Below are 26,211 nucleotides of genomic sequence, written 5' to 3' on the forward strand. Positions count from 1 at the left end.
GGACCAGGGCTCGAACCCGTGTCCCCTGCATTGGCAGGCGGATTCTTAACCACTGAGCCACCAGGGAAGTCCACGTCTGGCAAATTGTTGCCGTGCTTTGCCGTACCTGGTCAGAGGGGAACAAGGTTTGAAGTGGCCATGAAGGGACATTGCTGGTCCTGTCCCACCTGGTGGCACGTGATTCTCTGCCCAGGTGACATGGCGGGAGTTGCATCTGGAAATCTGAGAGCCCTGCACCCTGATTTACCCCCGCCACCGCCTTGGACTTGTGACCCGGCGGAGCTGGCGGTGGGTGGTGGACCTGGACAGGGGAGTCTCAGGCTTGTGAAGGGCTCTCGTCCGGTCTGGGTTCACACAGAAGCACGGTGACTCCACAGAGCGAGACTTGCTCGTCCTCAGTTCAGACGCTGGGGTGGGGCGTCTGGTTGATTAGATGAAAATAAGCTTTCAGTTGCTTCCTGGCCTATGTGAAATTTTATAAGTACTTTTGGGGAGAATGAATCCATTCTTCTCATACATAGTTTTCTTCTGAAACCCTTCAAAGCTAGATTTTGCCTTTGCGGTTGAGAAAAGAACGATGTGGTCCAGTTGTGAAGCTGCACCATTGCTCTGTCCACTAGATAAAGCATACGGAACTTCAGGACTCTGCCGCGGAGGCAGGGCGCCAGTCTTCAGAGCTGCCTAGTGGAGGACAGGTTGGCGTTTATGTGCTGTTTTCCCAAGTACATGGCAAAGCAACGCTTGAAATGTTTGACTTGTCAGAGTCCGAGTTAAGAAAATCATTATTAGGTTTCCAGTAATTTCCAAATTTCCACTTTGAAGTTACGATGGGTGCTTTTTAAAAAAATTGTGGTAAAATACAACAAAATTTACCATTGGTGACATTCGGTGCATTCCCAATGTTGGACAGTATCGTTGTCATGAGACTCAGTGGGAGAGGAAGATATTCCCAATGAGTGAAGTAAGTGCACACGTGACTTTTTTATTTTCCAGAAAATTTCCTCACTGGAGTTGAAGCCAGGAGCATTTCTTATTTGTTTCTGATGCCGGTTGACAGCAGTATTAGAGCAAAAAAATGTTGCGTTTCTTCTGTTCCTACGGGTGTCACTCAGGCACGGGGATTATGAGTGACTATTTGAGCTTGTAGCCCCCCAGCCTGCCCTGTGCCCTCTAGGGTTTCGGGGTGCCAGGCAAAGGTGTCTGCGTCGGCCTCTGCGCAGGGTTCTCCCGGGCCTCTGTAACCGCGGGGCTGCTTTTCCAGATGTGGAAAGCCTCGGCCGGCCACACCGTGTCCATCACCCAGGACGACGCGGGAGCCGACGACTGGGAAACCGACCCTGATTTCGTGGTACAAGTCACCAGTCCGCCTGCCTTTCACGTCTCCCGGAGTGGATTTCCCCAGGGTTTGGGTGCGGGTGGGCGGGTGGACGGGTGGGTGGTTGTCTTACAATCCAGGCTGTGGGGTGCACTCGTCATTTATTTTTCTTTTCAGAATGACGTAAGTGAAAAAGAGCAGCGATGGGGGGCCAAAACCGTCCAGGGGTCTGGGCACCAGGAGCACATCAAGTAAGAGACTTTCTCGGTATTTGTGTGACAGTGATGTTCTGAAAGATGAAGATGAGGCAGGGATAAGAGATAAGGTCGTGGCTTCATATGGTGGAATTGCTTTTGTTTTGTTTTGTGACTCGATTTTTTATTTTATTTTATTTTTTATTTTTTGCAGCATTGTTCTTTGTATGTACGTATGTATGTTTTGGCTGCACTGGGTCTTTGTCGCTGCATGCTGTGACTCGATATTTATACAGTAGGTGAATGTAAGACCTGATGCGTACATCTACGTGTTTGTGTACGTGTATGTATACGGACGTGCTCCGTAACTTAAAAAGTCCCATCGCAAATGACTTCCGTGCTTCCAGTTCTAGAGTCTGTTTTTCAATATTGTGGTTTTCATCGAGGAACACAGTTACCTAAGCTCTTCTCTCTGCTGATGGGAGGTTTCTAAAGCGTGGATGTCTTTGAATACCTTAGACCATAAACACCCTTCTTTAATTTTTATCATTTTGTTATACTTTTATTATTTTATCGTCATCAGTTGGATGCCACGAGCTGAATTCTAAGCGTTGTGTTCTCATAAAAGCCTCAAATAGGAGAGCTGCTTGAAGCGTGTCATTGTCTGACTCGGCACTGTCGAAACTGGCCACCTCTGGGGCAGCTTGTTTTCCTGTCGGGAGGTGTAGATAAAGGGACCTTTTAGAATGTGTTCAGTCTGTGCCAGCTTCAGAGTGTGTGCTCCCGTGCCCTGGTTGTGAAGGTGTCCTCACGGACTGCTGACCCGCTTTGGTCACTGGCAGAGAGCTGGTCTTGCTTGGCCCTAGGATCTTTGCGGTAAAATGAAGCTGTTCTTGGCTGAGAGAGACTCAGTAGATCGTCCCGAAAAGGAGGTGAAGTCTGCAGCTCAGGCGTTTTAGACACCAGTGTTCCTCCCTCCCTGAGTCGCTGAGCCCACCCTCTCCCCACAAGCCCCTGAAGAAGGGCCTGGGACCGGCTGGAGGAGGTGGTGCCAGGGGCTGACTCGGGTCACCCGCTGTGGGGTTAGGCTGCCTTCTGACTTGATGCCATCTGGGCCTCTCATCTCTTCTGTTCCCCGTGGCTTCAGAACATGTTGGGGAGGGCGGGTTGGAGGAGAAAGGAGCTCTCTCATCAGGCACCCTCTGGGTGGGTAGAGCTCAGAGAGCACACAGGGACAGGACGGCTGTTGGTCCTTCCGTGTTCTTGGGAGGCTGGTCTTCCTCCCGTGCTCGTCAGGGGGTCGGGAGGTGGCCAGGCCTGGTTGGTTTTGTAGCCGAACTTCGGGGATTGTTGTCCAGGTGTTGAGGTGTGGACATGTTGTCCCTTGGGCAGAGAGGAACCGGATCAGGTGGCCGCCGTGTTGCTGTGGGTCTCCCGACGGAGACAGCTGCAGAGGCTTCCTGGCCTGCCCGGTTTTGGCCACATCTTGTGATCTGTCCCACTGTTCCCAGTGTTTAAAGTATAAGTGGCGCTCACATTGTAAATTCTGCAAACCCCTCACTTCACCTTTGAATGAAAAGCAGGAGTGCTCCAAGGAAAGAGCAACCGTCTAAGTGTTTTGCGTCTCTGGGCTTCTGTCCTAGGGCTGCCTGGGGTGCGGGGCTGTTGACTCTGCTTTTCCCCTCTGCCTCTGGGGACGTTTACAGAACTAGCTCTCCCAAGTCAGGTGTCTGATAAACCCTGAGGAGCTTTTCCCCTTATGGGAGAAAGTCCACATTTCAGCACAGCTGCGTGTGTGTGTGTGTGTGTGTGTGTGTGTGTGGCGGGGGGGGTTTGGGATGACTCACTGTGAATTCAGATTAGTTTCTTTTTTCTGTTAACTTGCATCTGAGAACTGCCGAAGTTGGGGGACCAGCTGGTGGAACAGTAAAGCAAGCACAAGGGAGACAGGGACTGGGGAGCCACCGACTAGTGAAACCTTGCAGATCTGCCGAGATGACACGTCCTGTCCTCGTCTGTCCCACTGGAAAACGAGGACGCACGTCTGTCTGACCGGTTTCTTCCTGTTTGATCTCTTCCCCCCAAGCATACACAAGCTGAGAGAGAATGTGTTTCAAGAACACCAGACCCTCAAGGAGAAGGAGCTCGAAACGGGACCCAAAGCCTCACACGGCTACGGAGGGAAGTTTGGTGTGGAGCAGGACAGAATGGACAGAGTAAGTGCCCGGCCACGTCGCGGTGGGTCCTGGCGTGTCTGACCTCACCATGGTCGGCAGAGTGGTCACTCAGGAGCCTCCCCCGTAGATGAAAAGTTGGGAGTCTACTTGTTGAGGACGGATTTGCCAGAAGTAATCCTCTCTCCATTGACCTTACCTGCGAAGGGCTCCCGTTTATGGAAGGTCTTTTAAGATGCTTAGTTGCTGGGGAGTGGGTGGTGTGTCGGGAGCCCCAGAGCGGGAGATCAGGTTCTGCCAGAGGCCGCTCTGTGACCAGGATGGAGGCCTGGAAGCGGCCTGACCGCGGGTGTGGTCGCCACCCTGGCGGTTCAGCCTGCGGCCTGAATGCTACCCACCTGCAGACCGGAGCCGAGTCTGCGGGCCTTGGTTCACGTCAAGGGTGGAAATTCAGCCGCCAGGTGTGCTGTCGTCCTTCCCACATTTAGTGAACTTCAGAGAGGACCCTGGCCCCCGGCGTCATGCCACTGCCCACCAGGCTGGGGGCAGGTCCAAGTCGGTGGAGACTGAAGCTGTTAACGGTGCGGCAGCCTTTGCTGGCACTAGAGAAGGGACTGGGTCAGCTGGCGGGGCTGGTGTCCGCCCTGCAGAGAGGATGGTAGACCGTAGCGTGTTTGCAGTGAAGCAGGTCTGCAGTCTTTAGACGTCCCCGGAGAGGTAGGTTTTTCCCAGGCTGGTAATGCGAGATGTCTGCCTTTATTCTGTGCAGAGGTATCAACTGGGTTGGGTTCTGGGCTGTAATTCCACCCCTGTCCCCCTTGTGCCTGGATCGGACTCGGCATCTGAGCTGGGCCTGGGATGACGCGGCTGTGTCACCACAGAGCGGATACATGGGGACCTGTGGGCACCCCAAGCCAGGTCCGAAGTGAGCCTGGAGACGGAGTCTGTGAAGGGCAGGCTGCAGGAGAGAGACAGGGATGCCCCCAGTGACCCCGTCACTCCCAGAGATGTCTGGACAGCACACAGGGGCGTGGGGAGCAGAAATCATCTTTGGATCCTAGAAAGTGTGGTGGCTTTTAGGAGCACAGACGGGCAAAATCCCTATGTTTTTCGGGCAATGAAAGCATCACGTAGGTAGAAGCCTTTCCCACCTAACAGAGTCCAGGCTCTCAGGGTTGCGGGGAGTGAAAGCAGAGAGCCGTTCAGTGTAACCTGGGTCCCCAGCTCTGGGTCGGGAAACCTGCTGGGGAGAGCGTTGCAGATGCACCAGGAGCCCTGGATGAGGGCAGTGAGACAGTGGTTCGGGCTGCTGCCGGACTGCCCTGTGCGGGCTGAGCCTCGTCACCCCGGCACCCGCGGCCCACGCCCCTCAGCTCCTGCAGGCTTCCTGCCGGCCCGCGGCTGCCTCTCGCCGTGCTTTGTGCTGCCCTCTGTCAGCGTCACTCCTGCGTTGTGCTGTCCTTCCCGTCGAGGCCTGGACAAGCTGTCCTCGCCTCGTGCTGGGCCTGGCACCGTGAAGGCGCTCAGCGGACGGTGTGTGAGTGCCTGAAGCCATGTGTTGACGGCACCCGGGCGGCTCAGGGAACCGAGCTCTCACTCCAGCCGGCGGTTCCCCTCAGGTGGATCCAGCGGGGGGCGCCGCGGTCGGTGGGTGCTTCCTCCCCTGCACCTCCCTGCACACCTGGCAGCTCGTGGGAGTGCCACTGGACCAGCCTGTCATCAGAAATCACTAAGGTTCCAAACCGAAACAAGTAACCCTGAAGCTATTTGTAACTTGTCCTTTCCAGAAATTGAAAAAGAGCCCTGAGATCTGCGTGTTGAGACTGTGTGATAGAGACTTCCAGAAAAAAACACATCTTGGGCAGGCACCTACTTGTGAGAGGATTGTGGACTGGGAAGGTGCAGCAGCCATCGGGATCCCATGTGCGCTGTGGTCTGAGCATCTCCCACGCCTCTTGCGGGGCTCACGGGGGCCGTGGTCCATGATGCAGGTTTTGTTCCTCGCCAGGCACATGTCGGGACCAGTGTACATTCCTGCTTTTGGCAGCGCTCTGCCCGGTGCTGACTGTTCGATAATAAATACTGTCTTGTCAACGTAAGGTCAAGGGCAGTTTGAGGGATAAATCTGTTTTGATCAAAAAGTTGGAAAAATTAATAAGCTGTCACCTGCCGTATTTTCAGAGCAGTGTCCTTAGAACTTCTTTGTGATGAAGAATCAAGTTGGGGAGTCCTCTCTGCGTGCTGCTGCCTCCGTGTTACTCTGCTGACGTTCTCTGGGTGAGACCCAGAAGCTGCGGGTGGGTGGTCTCTGCCGCAGAGGTTTTCCGGGGCTGCGGTGCCGTGGATCTGCTGTTAGCTACAGGCATCGGAACCAACCCGGAAAGGACAGAAAGCAACAGCTCCAGACTTTAAAGTAGAACCTACTTTGCTCCCTGGGCTGTGGAAAGAATGCACACTCCGAGTGGCCTGCAGAGTTCTCAGTTGTGGCAGTGACTCTGCAGTGGTTGGATCCCAAACGCAGCTGCTGAAGTGGTAGATGAACAGGAAGGGGGTCCACGGTGCGCTAGCGGGTCCCTCACTGCAGGAGGGCCCGAGGCGGGGTGGCTCACTGGAGTAATAGTTAACCGGGGTTTGGGTGTGCCTTCTTGCCCCGCGCTGGGTCACGTGGCAGGCACGCGTCCTGGGTCCTCGATGTCCACCAAGGGGTCCGTGACCACTGTCCATCCTGCTGAGGGAGCCTGGGACCCTGGTGCCGAGCACTGAGGGTCAGGGGCCTGGGAGGCTGGAGCAGGACGGGGGCCGCTCAGAATTTGGGGAGTGTTTTCAGCCTCGCGGCCGCCATGGGCTCTCAGGCAGCTCCCGAACTAGCTGCGTTGTCGAGACACAGAGGCAGCCGTAGACGTTCTGTGTGTGCATAGAGGTGGTATGCTCCAAAAAGCTTTATTTACAAAAAGCCTCAGTGCCGGGCGTGGGCCCTGGGCCATGGTTCGCTGACCCCACCGTGGGAAACGCCGCGGGAACCCTGGGGAGGACTGCTTGTTCGGCACGTGACCTTGAGAGGATGTCACCAAACTCCCTTCCTGCCCGTCCGTGGGGCTGATAATGTGCTGACGGGCCCACTCCGCTCCCGGACAGGCTGGGCGCACAGTGGCTCTTGACTCTGAACGCGAGGTGTGACTCCAGCACACCTGTCTGTGTCTGCATTTGTTAGCAAAATGCATGTTCTGTCCTGATTCCTGGGTCCTGTGGAGTGAAGATGTCCTGTTTGAGTAGGGTGATGGTTGCCAGCGGTCTTCCCGGAACTGGGTCTCAGGAGTCATGTTGCAGGCTGCTGGCTCTGTGGTTTCCGGATGGGGCCTGGCCTCCTGGCTCTTCGTGCCCAGTCATGTGAGAAGCCCCCCCTTGTGGCCGGGCTTCTTGGGCAGCTTCCGGGGAGGCCGATAACGGAGAGAGTTCGGGGAACACCTGACCGGTGGCCATGGCTTGCGATGCCCCCCCGGGAGGCAGCTTCCCCCAGGCTAACTTCCACGTTGAGTGGTTTCAATTAGGGTCACCCACCCTGACCACAGGTGCGGGCTGCCCCCTTAGACCCCGCATGGGGGGCGGGCAATGTGGTGATACCGGCGGGTGTCTGACACTTTATTTTTGCCACCTGTTCCAGTCAGCTGTCGGCCATGAGTATCAGTCGAAGCTTTCCAAGCACTGCTCGCAGGTCGACTCCGTCCGGGGGTTTGGAGGCAAGTTTGGCGTCCAGGTGGACAGAGTTGATCAGGTGAGTGAAGCATCCTGGGCAGCTGGCGCCCGGGGAGGGCAAGGAGCCAGTCCTCATAGGTCAGAGCCCACTGCCAGGTGTGTGTGCTCCGGGCCTCTTGACTCCGTGGGACTGCAGGGTGGGTGTCCTGACCACAGGGCCCACAGGGCCCCCCTTTCCGGTTGCTTTGAGATGATTGGCCCTTTAAGAGGCGAGAACAGGGACTTCCCCGGGCGGTGCAGTGGTTAGGACTCCGTACTCTCACTGCCAGGGGCCTGGGTTCGATCCCTGGTCGGGGAACTAGGATCCCACAGGCCGTGTGGCCAAACAGACAAACAGAAGAACAGTCAAGTGTAAGGGTTTTTTTTTTACTGATTGCTGTAGAAACCCCCATGTTCGTATCTACTCATCGGATGACCCCGGGACAGCCTTAGATTTGTCCAGGGATGCCAGCGGGGACTGTTTACACCCACTGTCCCTGCCTGGACGTCACTGTGACAGGGATCCCCCAAGGGTGTTCAGAGCGGACTGGCAGAGTGCCTCCCGCCTCCCGCGCTGTGCTGAGCGTCCGGTTGCTGCCCCGCTGTTCTCGAGTCCCTGGCTCAGGGCCGTCAGCCCCTTTGTTTTATGTCGTAGCGTTGCGAGCCTGGGCTTGGGGGTTAGGCCTGGCTGTGTGTGGCCACGGTCCCACGTTTGCCCTTCCCCCGGGCTGCGTGCGTGGTGCCCGCCTCAGCGCCGGGCCTTGTTCTGCTGTTCGTGTGGCTCTTGGGGAGCCCATTTGAGAAGCGGGCTGATGGGAGTCGGCCCAGGTCGGTGTCCTGTGGCTGAGCTCGCTCCGAGGGGGTCGGCCACCGGGGGGAGGCAGGGAGGGACAGGCCGCTATGCTCGCAGCTTGGCCTGGGCAGGGCCCCCCCCCCCCCCCCGCCGGCTTCTGTGAGCATTTTATGGGTTACGAATTCAAAACAGCAGGGCTTTGGGTGTTAATGGCTTAGGAAATCAAAGATCAAAAGATAACATGGTTCATGTTTTTTAAAGTGTCCTATGCATCGTGGATCCAGGCATTTAAAACTGCATTTCCCTTTTCTCTGTGACTGCAGTCTGCTGTGGGCTTTGAGTACCAGGGGAAAACTGAGAAACACGCCTCGCAGAAAGGTGAGATGGGAAAGACCCCGGTGATGGGAAGGCAGCCCGCTTGCTTTTGAAGGGCAGGAGCACGTTGTCACTCGAGGCCTCTTCCTGGGGGCAGGGGCGTCGCCATGGGCAGTTCGCTGCTGTCCCCTTCAGGTGTCTGGTCTTCTGGGTGTGGTGTGACGGCGGGGTCCCTGCCACGCAGCCCACGAAGTGCTGGCATCTCGTGTCCCTGTGCCACCTCCCGTGTGGCAGCAGACGCTGCTTCCCCTCATCCGTGCAGCGTTGCCCCCGAACAGTTCCCTCTGTGACTTGGTTGGCAAAACTAACTTTCCCCTGAGAATGGCAACAGAGCCGTTAAATTACTGACATTTTCAGCGTGTATGTGCGTCTTTTAACACGGCGTAGGCTAATCTTTATGAGGTAGTGCTCCCTGGTAAAGCCTTTCTGTAAATGAAAGCCTGTGGGATCCTCATTCCCTGACCAGGGATCAGACCTGTGCCCCCTGCAGTGGACGCGTGGAGTCTTAAACACTGGACCGCCAGGGAAGTCCCTTGAGGTTTTTTTTTTTTGCGGTACGCGGGCCTCTCACTATTGTGGCCTCTCCCGTCGCGGAGCACAGCCTCCGGACGCGCAGGCTCAGCGGCCATGGCTCGTGGGCCCAGCCGCTCTGCGGCACGTGGAATCTTCCCGGACCGTCCCCTGCATCGGCAGGCGGACTCTCAACCACTGCATCACCAGGGAAGTCCCCTTGAGGTGTTTTTTGCAAGCTTGTTTACTTCTGCCTCTTGCGGGTCATCCGATGACCCAGGGAAGTAGCTTGGCCTGGGAGTGCTCTAGGCCCCACCGGTCCACCCAGCCCACCTGGCTCGATGTGTTGGAGGGGTCGGGTCTTTTCTAGAAAGACCCGTGCAGCTGCCTAGCTGTCTTTATACACTGACCTTTATTTGAGCGGTTACTTCCCAAAGTGGGCCTGCAGCTCACCTCTGCCCTTCAGTAGTCGAAGGGGACCAGACTGCAGAGGCACATAGACGCGTCCAGCGTCACCCGTGTGTAGCAGCGGGTAGCTTGTTGTACATTTTAAGATGCGTGCTTGACCTCCTGGTGCGTCTTGCTTCGTCTGACCAAGGTGGCACTTGGCCTGACACACTTTCCTGACCGCTGCCCTGTCTCCCCAGACTACTCGAGCGGTTTCGGTGGCAAGTACGGCGTGCAGTCTGACCGCGTGGACAAGAGCGCCGTGGGCTTCGACTATCAGAGCAAGACGGAGAAGCACGAGTCGCAGAGAGGTGGGCCGCAGCGGCGCCCTGCTGACCGTCAGGCACCCCGGGCCCCGTTGTTTCTCATGCATTCACCGACACACACCCAGGGGACTTCTCCCTGATGCAAATCGGTTTATGTTATATTTATATAATTTTTCTAACTTCAAGTGTTTGGATGTCCCCGTTACTTTCTGGACGGGGTAGGTGGTTTGTCGTATTTCTTTTTCTTTAAAGATTCATTTATTTGTCCATTTTGTTTATTTTTGGCTGCGTCAGGTCTTAGTTGTGGCACGTGAGCTCTTCGTTGTGGTGCGCGGGCTTCTCTCCAGTTGTGGCGTTTGGGTTTTCTCTTCTCCAGATGTGGCGCGCAGGCTCCAGGGCACCTGGGCTCTGTAGTTTGCGGCACAAGGACTCTAGTTGAGGCACACGAGCTTAGTTGACCCGCGGCTTGTGGGATCTTAGCTCACTGACCAGGGATTGAACCCACGTCCCCTGCGTTGTAAGGCAGATTCTTTACCACTGGACCACCAAGGAAGTCGCGGTTTGTCGTAATTTTGATGATGGCTGAGTCCTCCGTTCCGTGGTCCAGTTAACTGTTCCTCTCTGGAATGTGGAATTTAGGTTATTTCCAATTTTTGATGTTAAAAATTGCCTACAGGGACTTCCCTGGTGGAGTGGTTAAGAACCTGCCTGCCAGTGCACGGGACACGGGTTCGAGCCCTGGTCCGGGAAGATCCCACGTGCCACGGAGCAGCTAAACCTGTGCGCTACAGCTACTGAGCCTGCGCTCTAGAGCCCACGAGGCACAACTACTGAGCCCGCACGCCTAGAGCCCGTGCTCTGCAACAAGAGAAGCCACTGCAAGGAGAAGCCCGCGCACCGCAACCAAGAGTAGCCCCCGCTTGCCACAACTAGAGAAAACCTGCACGCAGCAACAAAGACCCAACCCGAAGTAAACCCCAAGACCCGAAAATAAAATAAGTAAATTCATTAAAAAAAAAAAAAAAATTGACTGCAGTGAATATTCTGTTACATACATAAGTGATTATTTAAAAGAATAAATTCCTAGCAATGGAGTTGCTGGGTCAAAAGATGTTGAATTTAAAATTTTGATAGATCCTTCTAGGTTGTCCTTAGAAGCCATCCTGAGTTGCCTTTCACTGTGATGTAAGTGATCAGTTACGGCCCTCTGCCCTGAGGTGTGTGTTTATGGAGCTTGACTTAAAGATTCAACCCCCGCTGCAGAGCTCCTGATCTGTTGGTGGTTCTGCATCCCTTGTTTTGTTTGTCCTGCACATGTAAATTATTTGAACATTGGCCAGCGTATAAACTGAGAGCTCACGTACTTTTTAAAACCCCAGATTTTTTTAAGAAACAAAAATGAAAGCCATCACTGGAAACCCCACTGGCTTGGCATTTCCCCAAGGGGATGGCCGTTGGGCCTGAGGGGCTCCTGTTTGCTGAGGGCGGTGCTTCCCTTACACCTGGCAGGGCCTGCCTGCCCTGAGGCTGCTGGGCCTGCTGCATGGGGTTCCTTGAAACTCTGCCTTCTCTCTCTGCTAGGCACACACCTGTACTCCTTTGCACCGTATGCCCACTGCCAGCCAGCACCTGCTGTTGGATCCTGTTCATTTTTACCAGATTTTCTGCCCGAGATGCCCTTGATGAAGAATAAATACGCCTTTGGGCAGTCGGGGAGCAGAGGCCGAAGTGCCGGGAGCAGCCCTAGGCGTTCCGGGAAGGGATTTGATCTCTGCGTGCGTTCTACTCCGTTAATGTGTCCGTGATGGAGTCATGCCTTAGTGTAAAGATAGCAATTTAGTATAATAATAACTTAGCTTTGAGTTGAACTGACATTTCTGGAAGGTAGTCCGTGTTTATCCTGTTCCTTTGGCGGTGCCCCCGGCACAGCTCTGCTAGCTTTGGTTAGGAGGTAGGGTGACCCTCCAAGAGCTTCGCCCTGTGACTCATCCTGAGTTCAGAAACGTTATGTCACCCGTTGTCTCATGCTGTCTTTTGGGGTGAAGCAGAGGCGTGACAGCTGTTCGTCTGCTCTGTTTGCTGCACTTCGTAGTCCGTCATTACATACAAATAACACTTCTGAATGTTTCCTACGTAAGTGATCTTAGAGTGAGCCGCGGAGACTTCAGGTTTGCTTTTTTAAATTGAGTGATCAAAATACTTCCTTAAAGACTGCTGAAACCCACAGCGTGCCCGTTGACCTTGTGACTGGTTTATGAACAGTACTTTTCTTGTTTTCAGATTACTCCAGAGGTTTTGGTGGCAAGTATGGTATCGACAAGGACAAGGTGGATAAGAGCGCGGTCGGCTTTGAGTATCAAGGCAAAACCGAGAAGCACGAGTCCCAGAAAGGTGGCTTCAGTTTTACCTTATTGTCCAGCTAGCAGCTATTAACGTGATAGGTGATAACCAGAACAGAAATGGAAAAACAGAACGTAACCGGGAACAGTTAGGGTGGATGTCTCTTTCTGTTAAACATTGAACTGTAAAACAGAAAATCCAAAAACAGCCGTTAACTAAGAAATCCAGTCCTTAGACCTCCTTTAGCTTGAACACTGCAGCGGCGTGGCTTGTAGCAGGGGCCACGTGTCGCACGTCTGTGTAAGTGGTGAGACCCAATGGCGCGTCAGTGCTGTGACACTGCATGCTTCGCGGGTTCCTGTAGGGGGTCCCGTCAGTGTTAATCCGTGGTGCGGAGATGGTAGATGAGGTTATTTTCCTGACACACTACGAGGCGGTCCTCTTAATGAATGTCATCTGAAGTTTCACCAAAGGTCAGGAAGAGAAAGGATGGTTTAGTGAATTGTGTATGTTGAACTTCACAGGAAAACCTGCTTTCTCCCTGTTACGCAGGCTGCCCATTAATACTCGATTATGGCCTTTTATTGTCTACGCAGACTACGTGAAAGGCTTTGGAGGGAAGTTTGGTGTGCAGACAGACAGACAGGACAAGTGTGCCCTTGGCTGGGATCACCAGGAGAAGCTGCATCTGCACGAATCCCAGAAAGGTGCGTTCACGCTGTGCTCGCCGCGAGGCCTTCGAGAAGCCCATTTCTGTTTACAGGCCCACGTGTGCCTGGCCTCACGGTACTTGTGTCGCGGTGCTGTCCTGTCTTCAGTGGGGGAGGCGTCCTCTGTCCCCACGGCTTTGGAAGGACCCCTTTGCCCGTAGTGATTCCCCCTTCCCCCCGGGGGGCTGCGGTTGGGCGGGGCAGGGCGCCTGTGCTCGCCTGGGCCCGGAAGCCCCAGCCGATGCGGCAGTGTTCCTGAGGGACTGCTGCCTGCCGCTCCGGGCGGCCACAGGGGCGGCACGGTGGTCCCGGCCCGAGAGGCGCCCCGTCCCTGGGAGTGTGGCCGCCGGGGCCCCGGGCTTGCAGCCAGCGCGGTGGGGAGCGGGGCTGCCGCGTGGCTGTGGGGTGGGCCGTGTGTGTAACGTGTCTCTTTCTTCAAGTGAGCAGAGACGCGTGCTCTTGTCTGCAGCGTGGGCGGGGCCCTGCAGAGAGTCCCGGAGCACGGAGCAGCTTTTCCGAATCGGCTCAAATACAGTTGCTAACCTGCTTTCGGGCCTGGGCCGCGTGTTCAGACGTTGTCTGTCCTTTAACCTTTTGAGCCCTTTGTGACTATTGGTGAGACTGGGAGCTGGCTCTGTCGTCCCCAAGCTCGGCGCAGCCCTTGTTTCCTCCAGGCGACGTGTTTGAGTCTAACCAAACTTGTGTTTCCTCTCGGTTGTTTTCTCCACTGTCACCTGTGGATTTTCAGATTATAAGACTGGTTTCGGAGGCAGATTTGGTGTTCAGTCCGAGAGGCAGGACCCCTGTGCTGTGGGCTTTGATTACAAGGAGAGACTGGCCAAGCACGAGTCCCAGCAAGGCACAGTTGCTCCCCGGCTCCCCCCAGCCCCGCCCAGTGCCGCCACTTCTAGCACAGACTTCAGGGCTCAGCCTCCGAGTCACCCGCTGTCACCTGCAGGGGCACCTGGGCACTTCCAGCCCAGTGCTGTGCCGGAGCGGAATTCACTCGCACCCTTTCTTCCCTGTTGACTTTTTTCTCTCCCGTCACCGTTGGGGTTTGTGTCTGGTCAAAGGTGGCGTGAGGTGCAGGTCACTCCAACCCCGTGGCGTGCCTCGCTCCTGGAGTGGGCTGTCTGGTCTCCCGGCGGCCTTCCGCAGCAGTGCTTGCTGTTGCCGGGACTCCTGTGAGTGTCGCGTAGGCCGCCTCCCTGCCTCCGACACCGGGAGAAACGTGTCTGGTTCGGCCCGATCACTGGCCTTGGACCAGGGGCGTGGGGCAGGCGTGTCCACGTGGTTTCTGTGTCTCATTTGTGGTGCTGTTTTTCTGGTTTTTGCTAGTTTTTTTGATGACACCATCTCTGTGTGACTCCTTCACACAGAACCAGACAGTACGTACGCAAAGCTGGAACTCGACAGGAGCTTTCTGGGTGCACATGTTGGGAGTCCAGATGGCAAATGTGCTTTTGCTCTGAGCAGTTATCTAATGTCTGTCAAAATTCAGGCTTGATCATTAGAACCGGGACACACAGTTGGCAAAGAGTCGTGTCCTCACTTTACGGGGCTGAGTTTAGGCGCTCGGCCCCAGCGTTAAGGGAGGAATCCCCTCCGGCTGACCCGGCAGACGCGTGGACGTGGCGTTGACACTGCGCGGCAGTGTGAGTGCCACGTGGACCTGTGTTGCCGCAGCATAAGTATTTGGCTGGTAGAAGTTCCGGGAAACTTTTTCTCTTTTAAAAAAGCAAGAGAAAAAAAATAAGTAAAACGAGAGAATCCCTGCACTTGAGCCTCTTTTTAGCACTCAGTAGAGCAGGAGTGCAGAGCAGAGACTGTGCTAGGAGGTGGCGCCCTGCCTGCCACCCGCACCCCTGTCCCCCGGGAGCACGCGGGGAGCATGCCACACCTCTTTCCTGCCTCTCACCTGCCTGCTACCGAGCACCACGGGTAGAAGCCCAACTCGCAAGCGAAGGCTCATCGTTCCGCGTTCTCGTTCTGTTGCTCTGGGCGCATTTTCTCGGGCTCTTTCTGGACCTGTTTGCACGCCCCTGCTGCGGGCAGCTGGCGGACCTCAGCCCGAGACTAAGTGCTGTGCTGTCACATTGCAGACTACTCCAGAGGCTTCGGTGGGAAATACGGGGTGCAGAAGGACCGGATGGATAAGGTGAGTGCTTCACGTCCAGGGCTCGGTGTTTCCTGAGAGGATCGGGCGTCTGATGCTCTTGGCGGGCAGGTGGCTGTTCCCTGGGTGGTCTCTGGTCTCTGGTCTCTGGTGGGCGCCTGGCGCGTGTTTGCAGAAGCGCGAACGTTTCAGGCAGGCGTGTGTCATCACCGTGGCGGTGCCATTAGCTGACACACGTGCCGGGCTTCGTCCCCTGTGTCACGGGTGTCCTCTCCTGGACCCCTCGAGGCCACGCTGTGAGGCAGTTGCTGTCCCTGTCACGTATTGGGGGCGGCGGGGTCCCTGGCCAGGCAGGCGCAGCGCTGGGCCGCCGTCGCGAACGCCTCCCAGACACGTGGCTGTGACCGTACTTGGCAGTGAACCCATCTGGAAACCGAGCTCTTTGGTCACGCTGGCCGCGTCGCGGGGCCTGCCGTCTTGGGGAAGGCGGATCCAGAAGGTGCGCGTCACCGCAGGGGGTCCCCAGAGGCAGGGTGACACGGCTGCGCGGCTCCACGCTCTGCTCTCCCTGGGGTGCCCTAGTCCAGCTGGTCCCTCCTGCTTGGTTTCAGAGTCTCAGCGCGTCAGGTGGTTGGGTTTCTGGTCTAAATTCCAACCGCGTCAGAGGAGCAGACCCACGAGCTGCATGCTGAGCGGTCCTCGCTGGGGATTGGGAGTGGTCTGTCTCCCATCGGTTCAGCTGGACCGATGTTAATTAAGGCTGCCCTGCCCGGTCGGTAGTCTGGGCGCCAGGGCCCGTCCCTGTGGAGTTCCCCTTCCATCAGGCTCCCAGCTGTACCCCTCGGGGGACCCCATCACGTGACCGTGTGTGGGCCCTGGGAGCGAGCGGCAGGGCACAGGGCTCTGGCCGCGGGGCCGGGAGTGTCCTGAGGGGGTGCGAGTCTGAGCTCGGCTTTGCGGGTGGTGGGAGCTCGCCAGGGAGGACGGGGCCAGTGTGTGTGTGGGCGTGGGGACGGGGACACCGAGGACCTGGCGGGCCTGCGGTCGGTGTTGTGGCAGTTACAGAAGGTCTGAGAGAAGCCAGACGGGGCCTGCTGCAGGGGGGGCAGGTGGTGAGTGGCTGGTCACGACCCACTTCAGGGAGCCCTGCGGACCCCCGGTGAGGTTTTGTGTTTCGTCAGATGGGTTCTGAGCGGCCCTGCAAGGGTTTGACAGGCGAATGACGTGAATAGGACATGCACCAAGCAGCCTCCCTGCCCCGGGGTGGAGAGTGGATCGCGGGGGAAGCAGCAAGGCTGTGGCCCCGGTTAGGAGGCGGCTTCAGCGCTTTGATCGGGGTGCTTCTGGCTCGGCCTGGGGATGGCGGCGGAGGGAGAGAGATGCTTCCTTGAGGCAGCGTGGGTGCTGAAGCCCCTGCGCTTAAGGGGTGAGGAGGAGGGCCTCCCGGGTGGATGGTGGGGCTGTCTGCTGAGCACAGGAACTTGGGGGGAGGGGCACGTCTGGTTGGGCTGCCAGGTGGCGCAGGTAGTTCGGATGGAGGGGGTGGGGGGGTGCCTGCAGACGGAGGTGGAGTTGGGGAGCCTGCAGAGCGGCGAGGGGGCCATGGGCCACTCCTGTGGGATGGCAGTGGGCAGGCTGGTCAGAGGAGACTGGGCAGGGCACCTGGCGAGGTGCGGGGAGCCCACAGGGTCCACTGGTGCTGGTCTGAGGGTGGAGAGTTGTGAGGGGGGCAGGGGCCGTCTCTGCCCTGAGGCGCTGCTGGGGACATCCTGTCTGGGGACATCCTGTCTGGGCGAGCCAGCTGGTGGCACTTGGAGTCTGGCAGGGGTCTGGGCTGTGGGAGGGAGGGAGCCGTGGCATTGGCACGTTTGGGCCATGATCGGGGAGAGCTGGGTGCTGGTCAGCTGAGGGGATGGTTCTGTTTTAAGGTGGGAGGAGCCCAGGCCATAGAGAGGGAGGTGCAGGGAGACCCTGGGGCGTGGGGTGGGGGTGCGCGGGGTGCCCCTGCGGCCAGCTAGTGGTCTGTGCTGTGCGCTTGGGAAGCCCGGGGCTTAGAAGGGTGAGGCACCTGCCCAGGTCTCAGCCTTGGGGGCAGCATGAGATCATCCCTGGGGATAGGCGGCGCAGGGACTCAGGTCTGACGTGGTCCCCGTGGGTGGTGGAAGCAGGTGCGCGGTTTCCGGCAGGTGAGCCCCAGGAGAGGCCGAGACCTTGAGTTGGTCAGGCTGGACGGTGGGGAGCGGGGAGCTGGGTCCAGGTGGAGGAGGGTGGCCAGCAGGAGAGGGGAAGGCTGTAGTTGGTGGGCGGGTCTTGGTGACGGGGGTGCAGTGTGGTGGGGACCCCGCAGCTGGAAACTAGAGGCTTGGGATCGTGGTGTTTGCCAGAAGCCTGGGGGCGAAGGCAGAGAGGTGGCTCTGAGCATCGTGCTGGAGAGTTGGCCGGACGGGACGGGCAGCGGGTGTGCAGGAGCCACGGCCCGGAAGCTGGGGGGGCGCTGACCCCTTCCCCGCCGAGGCCGCAGGGCGGGCAGGAGCCTTGTGGGAGAGCCGGTGGGGGCGGGGCCTTAGAGGTTGTTCTGGAAAGAGATGGGGAGGTTTGGAGAGCAGAGGAGGGGGGTGGTCTGGGCAGCCGAGCAGCTTCCTCGGAGGTGGAGGAGGCAGGAGAAGGGGGCTTTGACGGGAGCGTCGGGGCTGGCCCCCAGGCGTGCCGACCAGGGCCCGTGGGTCGCCGCCGCCCTCGCGGAGCTGCCTGCGCCTGGGCTTGGCGCGGGCCGTGCGCACTTCCCGCAGCTGCTCGCGGCCGGCCTCAGGGTCAGCCGGCCACGGGCTTCCTCCCGCGCTCCTTTGTCACGGTTCCTGTGTCAAGAAAGCAGTGACCGTCCTGAGCCCCTGGCGTGTTTCCCTGGGAGGCATTTGTGCCCGGCGGCCAGTGCCGCCCTGAGCTGTCAGTCCGTGCCCGTGTCAGCCTTTACGTGGACGGTTGTCGCTGTCCTTTTAGTCTCACAGAGTTGGGTCCCTACAGAACCAAACTAGAGTCGCACTTACTGGGAGAGGTGGACGATCGGGGGGCCTTTGTACGTCCCAGGGTCCTCTCCCAGCACGGCAGAGGCTTCTGGGCTCCCCTGCAAATTCTGTCCGTGGCGAGAGCGTGGGGAGGAACACGTGCTTGGTTTATGGTTGTGAAGTGGAGGCACGTGGTAGGGTTTTTGGTTTTTCTGCTTTTTTGAGCAATTTGCTCAAATTTGAGAGGAAGGTGCAGAGATTTCCCGTATACTCCCTACCTCCCCTCCCCCAGCCGGTGGTCCATTTGTTACGATCTGTGAACCTACATTGAGCCTACCTCGTAGGTACCCAGCGCTGAGGTCGGCTTTAGGGTTCTGTCCTGGCATGGTACATTCTGCCGGTTTGCACAGGCGTGTAGTGACTCGTATCTACCACTGTCGATTCCTACACAGTAGTTTCACTGCCCTAAACATCCTGGCCCTGCCCATTCACCCCCCACTCCCCATAGGTGTGTTTCTTCTCTGACTCTGACCCGTATGGTCACCAGCCAATGTGTTATCAACACACTTTTCATTCCTCTGTTAGTGTGCAGAACAGGTGGATATGAAATCTTTGGGCTCTCTGGTTGGTTCTTTTGGAAGATCTGGGGCAGGCCTCTGTGCAGGGAGAGGAAAGGAAGAAAGAAAAATGCATTCCTGATCTCCCCTTTCCTGTCTTGGTAGAACGCTTCCACCTTTGAGGACGTTGCCACGGTGGCCTCCACTTATCAGAAGACTGTCCCTGTCGAAGCAGGTAAGTCCTAGCAGACCCCCTGACAGCACCGTGGTTTTTCCCGGGAGAAATTCCACGCTGTGTGGTGTCCCCAGGACAGTGCTGAAGGGGGAACGGAGCTTCGGCAGGAGCAGAAGACGCATTGACGGAGACCGTGGTCGATCTGTGTATTTTGGGGACAGCAGTTGATTACCCGTTTGACGCTGTTCATTCCTGCAGAGGTTCAGAGGCACCTTTCAGACACGGGCGTTGCAGCTCTCTGGCGGCGGGGATCTGTTTTGGGGGGTGCTTCCCAAAGCAGAGCTAGGTTAACTGCACGTCCTCAAGGGCCCTGGGAGGTTCCTGCGGAACCTGCCGCTGCCCCGGCCGTGGCATGTCTGAGCAGCATGTCGCCGCGTCCGCATGAGTTCCGGCAGCCCTCTCCTTCCTCACTCGCGGGCTGCTCGCAACCCGCCCTCCCGGTGCCTGCTGCCTGCGTGCGTGGGCCTCCTGCGGTCCTGGTGTCTGCTGGGGAGCCGGTAAACGTGGGCCAGCCTGAGAGAACATCGTTTAGTTGGGGGAATTATCACACGTGATAGAAGTGGTCAGTTAAACGCAGCAAGTGGAGACGACCATTTATTTCCTGTGGACGCCCTGTGGGCCAACAGTCCACACACTCTGGTCTCAGGACACTGGCAGAAATTGCTGAGGCCCCAAAGAACTTTTGTTTACATGGGTTATGTTTTCTGATCTTTACTGTGTTAGAATTAAAACAGAGGCGAGAAGAATTTACCATTTTGTTAATTCACTTAAACACTTAAAAGCAGTGAAACTATCACTTATTAGCATAATACTTTTTATGAAAAAAAGAACTACATTTTCAAAACCAGAAAGTGCAGGAGTAGCATTTCTTTGAATTAAGGTATAGTTAGTTGATTTACAATATTAGTTTCAGATGTACAACCTAGTGATTCAGAAGTTTCAGAGATTATCCTCCGTTTACAGTTATTATACGATATTGGCTAGGTTCCCGGGTAGCGTTGTGTTACGTGTCTGTGGAATCTCCTCAGTGTCGGCCCGCTGAGCTCTCTTAGCTGCTTCTCACTCCTTCAGTCTCTCGTGACACGTTAGGGTGGTGAAGAAAATCTGGACTCCCCAGATAAGCAGTGGGAAAAGGGAAGAGTGTTCTACTGGCCGTTCCGGTCGTATTCTCTGTGCCCCAGTCCAGCAGGGAGCCGCCCAGTGGTTTTCTTAAAGGTTGGTCTGTCTTGCGCAGCAAGGCTTTGTGACATCTCGTCAGGGTCATTGGAGAGTATCGATCACCGAGTCACGCTGATCTTCCACACCCTGGCACCTTTCATTATACAGCGCCCCCCAGGTCACGTCCGGTAACGGTATCAACCTCGTCGCGGAGTCTCTGAGTAAAACCGGGAGGTTGTCATACTCGTGGCAGTGGACACGGATTTTCCAAAATTCTGATTTTGCTTGAAAGCTTGAGTTTTCCTACTGACAACAAATACTGTAGTTGTTTTTTAACAGGATAGGCTCAGCTCGTTTCTTTCGGAGAAAGGGTCTGGCACGTACCCAAACGGCATAACCGTAGTTTGTCCCTTCCAGGAAAATGATGTTCCAGGAAAAAATCAGTGCGGCCTGCATCTCAGATAGTTGCACGTGTTTTCCCTGGAGGCCCCGCGGCACGTCCACAGGGGCAGTCGCAGTGGGCTCCGCCCTCCCATTTTGTCACACAAAATGTTAAAAGGGTTGAGATCTGCTCACAGTCAGTACTTTCTACTGTTTTATCAAGGGCATCCTTAGGGGGATTTTCTTTCCTTGCGAGTGTCTGGTGGTGAAGAATACAGTGGTGTTTGGAACGTAAGAGCATTGCAGAAGCAGGGCTATGCCGTCCTCCCGCTGTGGGTACAGCACACGCAACGGTGAAGGCCGTTCCTGGTGGGGAACTGAGCCGGCAGCCGAGGGGGCGCATCGCCCTCAGCTGGGGTGCCTGCTTCCCGAGGGACAGGCCGCCCTGGCGCGGGCCCGGTCCGGGGGAGATGGTGGTGCCCTGAGTAGATCTCTCCTTCCTCTGCAGTGAGCAGCAAAACCAGTGACATCAGAGCGAATTTTGAAAACCTGGCGAGGGAAAAGGAGCACGAGGACAGGCGGCAGGCGGAGGCGGAGCGGGCGCAGAGGACGGCGCGCAGGCAGCTGGACGTGAGTGCGGGCGGCGCCCGGGCCCCCTCGCGTGCGGGGGCCGTTTGTCTGGCTCGTTCCTGCATCTGCTGCAGAAGGTGGCCAGCAGAAAGCGTTTGGACTCGCGCCGAAGGCTGTGCTCTCGGGAACTTAGCCTTCAGCCACACAGACGATCTGGTCTCTTGCCACCAGACACGAGATGGTCGATGTGCCCCGGCTCGAGCCGTGCTGCTCCAGCGCTGGGCGACTGCGGGCCTGTCCTCCCCCGTCGGGCTGGCGGCCCCCGTGCCCTTGGCCCAGCCCCCGTCCACACATCTCCCCCTCAGTCTGTTCCCACCCGTCACCCTTGGGAACCCGCTGTCCCCTTGGGTGGCAGGTTGAGGACACAGAAGGAATCCCCGTGAAGGAGGCCGTCTGCTGGCTCTTGTAGCCCTTGCTTCTGGAGCTCGGGTCGGCAGGTGTTTCTGTGATTCTTTACAAACTGTCTTTGCGCTGGAGAAGGTGCGAGCTGTGAGGGGTGAGCAGGAGGGTGTGGACTCGCTCCTTACTAAAACTCTGTAGCTGGACCGACGTATGATGGCCTGGGTCCCCCTCCACCACCTAGCAGCCGCGCGGCCGGACGCGGATCAGCGCACTGTCCCGCGGCCCACGTTCTTGCCCGTGAAACGGGTGTGGGGGCGCCACGACTCGGGTGGCTAGGATAGGAAGTCGAATCTTAAATAACGCGTGTGTTGTTTTGTAGATCGTAAAGCTCTATTTAAACCTAAGGACATTTCCTCCTCAAATCAGTGGTCAGGGCTCTGAAGAGCCCGTCGAGGCAGTTAACATGCGACGGGCAGGAAACGCTGGGGCCGGGAATTAAATAAGCCCTGATAACACGTTTTTATCACACGTGGTGAAGTTGGGATGATAGCAAACGTGTATAATGACCACGTACCGTTCCTTAATTGTCAGAAACTCTAAAGCTGTCTCTCCTTCAAGTTGTTAGTTAGGCGCTTGTAAGTTTTTCTTTGTTGCGGACACACACGTGCACACTAGGAGGCATTTTTTCCGATAACTTGGTCTCGTTTTCACATAACGCCTTCCTCGTTTTATGGTTTGGAATTGGACCCCTGCGGTCTGAAAGCTGCAGAAGGGCTGGAGGGCTTGAGAAGAAGGAGACTCTCGGTCGTGTTGCCCAGCCCCTCTGCCTTTGAGGTTCTCTCGCCGTCCCTTCCGCCGTGTTGTCCCTCGCTGTGTCCAGCCCCTGCCAGCCTCTCCCCGCCCGCCTGTCCCCTGAGTGGCTCCCATCGATCGGCACGGTACCGCTCGCACCAGAGCCCTCTGGGTTGTGAGGCGCTCTCCTGGGGCAGGACACGGCCCGCACACGTCCGAGCGCTCCCTGTGGCAGGCGGGGCGGCCACGGATGCTCGACCCGCACATTCTCGGGAGCGAGCGTGCCCCCGAGAAGGAACGTCTCTGTTCCCCGCCAGATTGGGGTGTGGAGGGGGGCCGTCACGGGTCCTCGTGCCACTGCGTGGTGGGCGGCAGGCCCGGGTCTCCAGAAGCCCACGCTCAGCCCGGCCTAGGCCTGGCCCCTTCGGGGAATCATGCTGCCTCAGGGATTTAACTCGTGGGCGAGCTGCCAGCGCCGTGAGGACTCGTGACCGTCCTGCTGGTGCGGGTCAGGCAAAGCCACACTGGGGTCCAGAGCCGCGTGGTCTCCGGAGGGGGTGGTTTCCAGTGGGCAGTGCCGCCGCCGGCTGTCGGGCGGCCTGGCAGAGCAGGCGGGGAGCGGGTGGGGACGGTGCGGCTCCTGCGTCTGCTGCTCCCGTCCTGTCCCTGGGCGAGCGACTTCCCTCCCCGGGCCGTCAGGTTCCTGATCAGTGGTGTGGAGAAGGTCCACCTCACAGGTGTCAGCACCGGTTTCCCGGGACCGCGTGCCGTGGCTTAGGACGGCGCACGGTTACCGCCTCACAGGCTGGAGGCCGGAAGGCCTGGGAGGGGTGACGGGGCTGCTTCCTTCTGGAGGCTGCAGAGGGGAATCGCGTCCTTGCCTTTTTCAGCTTCTAGAGTCCCCCCTCCCCTCCCCCCCCGCCCCCGCCTTGGCTTGTGGCCCCTTCCAAGCTCTGCTTTGACCGTCTGTCTCCCGCTTGTAAGGACCTGTGATGACACTGGGTCCACCCGGGTAATCCAGGGTCACCTCCTGTCTCGGGTCCTTACCTTGGTCACGTCTGCAGCCTCTTGCCCTGTAAGGGCACACATTCACAGGACTTTGGGGGTTGGGATGTCAGCATCTGTCCACCGCTGTCCATCCTGGGGCCTCCCCCAGATTCACGTCCGTCCTACGTGCAAAATCCCTTCGCTCCGTTAGAAGGTCCCCGGAGGTCTCAATCCGTTACAGCATCAGCTTGGAGCCCAGGTGACGGTGTGCGGATCAGGTGTGCGGGGGGCACTGCCGCCTCTGGCTGGTTCCCTCAGCCCTGGGGGCAGGACTGCGTGGGCCACCAGGGCCGTGTCTTGAGAGAAGACTTGACCGTATGACCTTGGCTGCAGAGCAGACGCTCCCTTGGCGTCTCTGCGCCCTGCCTCTGCTCCGTGTTGCCGCTCCTTCGGCAGCGGCAGCAGTCGCGGGGAGGCCTGCCGACGTGCTGACTGCTGCTGTCTCTGCATTCCAGGAGCAAGCCTGGGCCCAGAAGCCCACGCCCCCCGCGTCGCCCACGCCCCAGCCGGCCCAGGAGAGGCTGCCTTCGAGCCCCGTCCGAGAGGTTGGTGCTTTCATCCGCTTTGCCCATGAGTCTCTGATGCCCTGGAGACGCCCTTCCCAGCTCAGCACTCCGTGGATGGGGTCCCTCCCTGCGCTGCTCGGTGCCCCGAGGGCAGCCCTCCTGAGCGCGGGGGCCGCTCGCTGCCTTGGCTTCCCCGCCGGCCTTCTCACCCGCCCGCTAGCCCCGCTGCGCTCTCCTAAGTCAGCCTCCAAGGGTCAGCCGGTGCCCGGGTCTTTCCCTCACCCACTCCCTGCTGCCCTCGACCCGGACCACACCCCCTTCCAGGACCCTCGTCCCCGCCCGGCCGCCGCCCCGCGGCCCTCCTCCCTTGGCCTCTCTCGAGCACCATGTTTTCCGGAAACTCTGTCCTTGGCCCTTCCTCCTCAGTCTTCAATCCCCAGGACCTGCGCCTTTGACCCCTGGGTCACTGAGCCGCCTGCCCCCCTCCCCACGGCCGGGTCTCCACAGGCTCTGCGGGCCCCCTTCCCAGAGCAGCTCGGCCCCTGCCGTCCACACCCACCCCCGGCCCAGCCCGAGTCCCCTCTGTCCCACTGTCCCTTTCACCTGGACGTCACCACTTAGAGCTCACTGAGTCACAAGGGACTGAAACTGGCTCAACTCGGCTGGGGCCTAAAGGGGCTGAGGGTGTGGGAGCACCGTGGGCGGGCCTGGGCCTCGGGGTGGTCCGTAGGCTCACCCCTCTGCCTGGCGGGTGTGGCAGGTATGGCGGGTGCGGTGTTAGGATCTGTCATCCCGTGCAAAGGGGGCCCCTGTGCATCCACCCGTCGGGGCCTACTGCTGGGCCCGTCACTAGCGGCTGGTCCTTTGAGAAGGCTGGAATGACACGTCCTGGGTGGGGCAGGGAGCCCTGCCCAACCACGTGACGGGTGGGGGGGCTGCTGCGGGAAGATAGGAGGTTAGGGTGTTGCTGGCGGATGTGTGCAGTGTCCCTGCAGCACCGTCTGGCCCCTCACCCTCCGGTCTGTTCCCTTCACCTCCAGGGGCAATTGCTAGTAGGAGTCCGTCACCTCCTTGTTTAGCCCTGGAGTGGGGCCCGGTGCCCGGCCCAGGTGGAGCCCTGCCCTGTGGCCTCTGGAGTAGCGCTCCCGGCCTGCCGCACCCCTCTGTCACCCTCTGTGGGAAGCTGAGGCCTGACCACCGGCTCTCCCTGGGGCTCTCCGTGTGCACCTTCCTTTTCTGACCCGCGAGGGTGCCCTCAGGTGGACCCTGGTCGGAAACGCTGGTTGAAGCCGCTGTTGGTGGTGGATGGTTGGGAACTGGGGTCGCGGCGCAGGTGGCTGTCAGCAGAGCGCTCTTGATGTCCTCTTGCATGGGACTTGTTGGTCACTTCCTCGCCTCACCTCCACGGAGGGTTCGGTGAGGATGGAACCCGCCACCCGCAGGCTCAGCTGCCCTAGCCAGTGGGATGGGGTGATGCCGTGGAGCTGCCGGCAGAGGCCCGGGAGGGCTGGGACCCAAAGAGGAAACGGGCCAGACCTTCCCCAGGAAAGTGGGGCTCTCGCAGCTGGCAGGTCTTTGGTGACGGCAGGACTCGGTATCGGGGGTGTGAAGACGGGCTTGTGAAGGGGAGCCCGGCTCTCGGCACTGCGGGACCTGTTAGGGCCCAGGCGTCCGCGGGGTGTGAGCAGGTGACGCCTCCCCGTCCCCGTGTCTGTCTCGTCTCAGCCGGGACCGAGAGTGGTCCGCGTGTCTCTCTTGGCCGTGTGGCCGTGGCCGTGACCCGGCACGGGCCACGGGAACCGTCTCCTTGACTCTCCCCAGGCCGCGGCTCCGTTCCAGGCCGAGCCGAGCCACACCGGTGAGCCTGAGCCGGTGTACAGCACAGAGGCCACCGAGTACCGGGAGGCCTATGCCCCGGAGGCCGTCTACGAAAGCACGGAGGCCCCGGGCCACTACCAAGCAGGTACACGGGTCTCCTGCATTCCACCCCCCTCTGCTTCTGTTCCCCTGCTGGCCGACCTGCCCCACCTCTGCCATGCTTGCGGGGCTCCTGTCCTCCTGCTGCGGGCCCCGGACCCCAGGGGGCTTGGCCTGGCTTCTCGGGGGGTTCCAGGAGATCCCTGCTTGTGCTCAGGGTGCTGAGAGGGCTGGGCTTGGAGGAAGGGGCTCTTGCTGTTGTTGTATCAGAGTAGAAGCTCGTGAGGTCTTCAGGAAGCCAGAGTACGTTGAGGTCTCTGAAGAGGGAGATTTCTGCGCACTCTGAAGATCTTATGGATGGATGAACACTCAAATTGGTCTTTGATTTCTAGAGACGAGGTTTCCTTTAACGTGTTTGGACAGATTTAACACAAGCCCGTTCTCCCACTTGGAGTGACGTGAAAATCAGTATCAGAATCTCCACCAGGGCAGGGCTCTCACCTTCCCTGAGCACAGCGTGAGGTGTGATCAGCCGTCTGCTGCTTGCCATTCATTTGTTCATGACATGACCTTTCCTAGAAGTAGTGCTCAATCTTTAAAATGTAAAAAATGACGCCCTGAAAACTGTCAGTGCCTCTATCGAGATCATTACACGTGGATTCGCTCCTTGGA

The 26,211-nt window shown here is 58.2% G+C and overlaps 1 protein-coding gene across 7 annotated transcripts in view; it reads left to right on the forward strand.

The window, feature by feature from the left end:
* CTTN (cortactin) overlaps nucleotides 1-26,211 on the forward strand; it is a 33,143-nt gene that overhangs the window by 5,010 nt on the left and 1,922 nt on the right. For 3 of the 7 annotated variants that reach the window (XM_032638835.1, XM_032638837.1, XM_032638836.1), the window contains 14 exons: nucleotides 1,262-1,348; nucleotides 1,493-1,566; nucleotides 3,596-3,725; nucleotides 7,345-7,455; nucleotides 8,532-8,586; nucleotides 9,741-9,851; nucleotides 12,087-12,197; nucleotides 12,743-12,853; nucleotides 13,605-13,715; nucleotides 14,959-15,014; nucleotides 18,697-18,766; nucleotides 20,814-20,935; nucleotides 23,572-23,661; nucleotides 25,444-25,585. In XM_032638835.1, coding sequence (XP_032494726.1) covers nucleotides 1,262-1,348; nucleotides 1,493-1,566; nucleotides 3,596-3,725; nucleotides 7,345-7,455; nucleotides 8,532-8,586; nucleotides 9,741-9,851; nucleotides 12,087-12,197; nucleotides 12,743-12,853; nucleotides 13,605-13,715; nucleotides 14,959-15,014; nucleotides 18,697-18,766; nucleotides 20,814-20,935; nucleotides 23,572-23,661; nucleotides 25,444-25,585 — 1,381 coding nt within the window. Of the gene's footprint in view, nucleotides 1-1,261; nucleotides 1,567-3,595; nucleotides 3,726-7,344; nucleotides 7,456-8,531; nucleotides 8,587-9,740; nucleotides 9,852-12,086; nucleotides 12,198-12,742; nucleotides 12,854-13,604; nucleotides 13,716-14,958; nucleotides 15,015-18,696; nucleotides 18,767-20,813; nucleotides 20,936-23,571; nucleotides 23,662-25,443; nucleotides 25,586-26,211 lie in introns of all 7 variants that reach the window. The other 4 variants (XM_032638838.1, XM_032638840.1, XM_032638841.1 and 1 more) reach the window with 3 other exon arrangements.

The sequence above is a fragment of the Phocoena sinus genome, chromosome 8 (genome assembly GCF_008692025.1).
Source record: "Phocoena sinus isolate mPhoSin1 chromosome 8, mPhoSin1.pri, whole genome shotgun sequence".
In the NCBI taxonomy this organism is placed as follows: Eukaryota; Metazoa; Chordata; class Mammalia; order Artiodactyla; family Phocoenidae; genus Phocoena; species Phocoena sinus.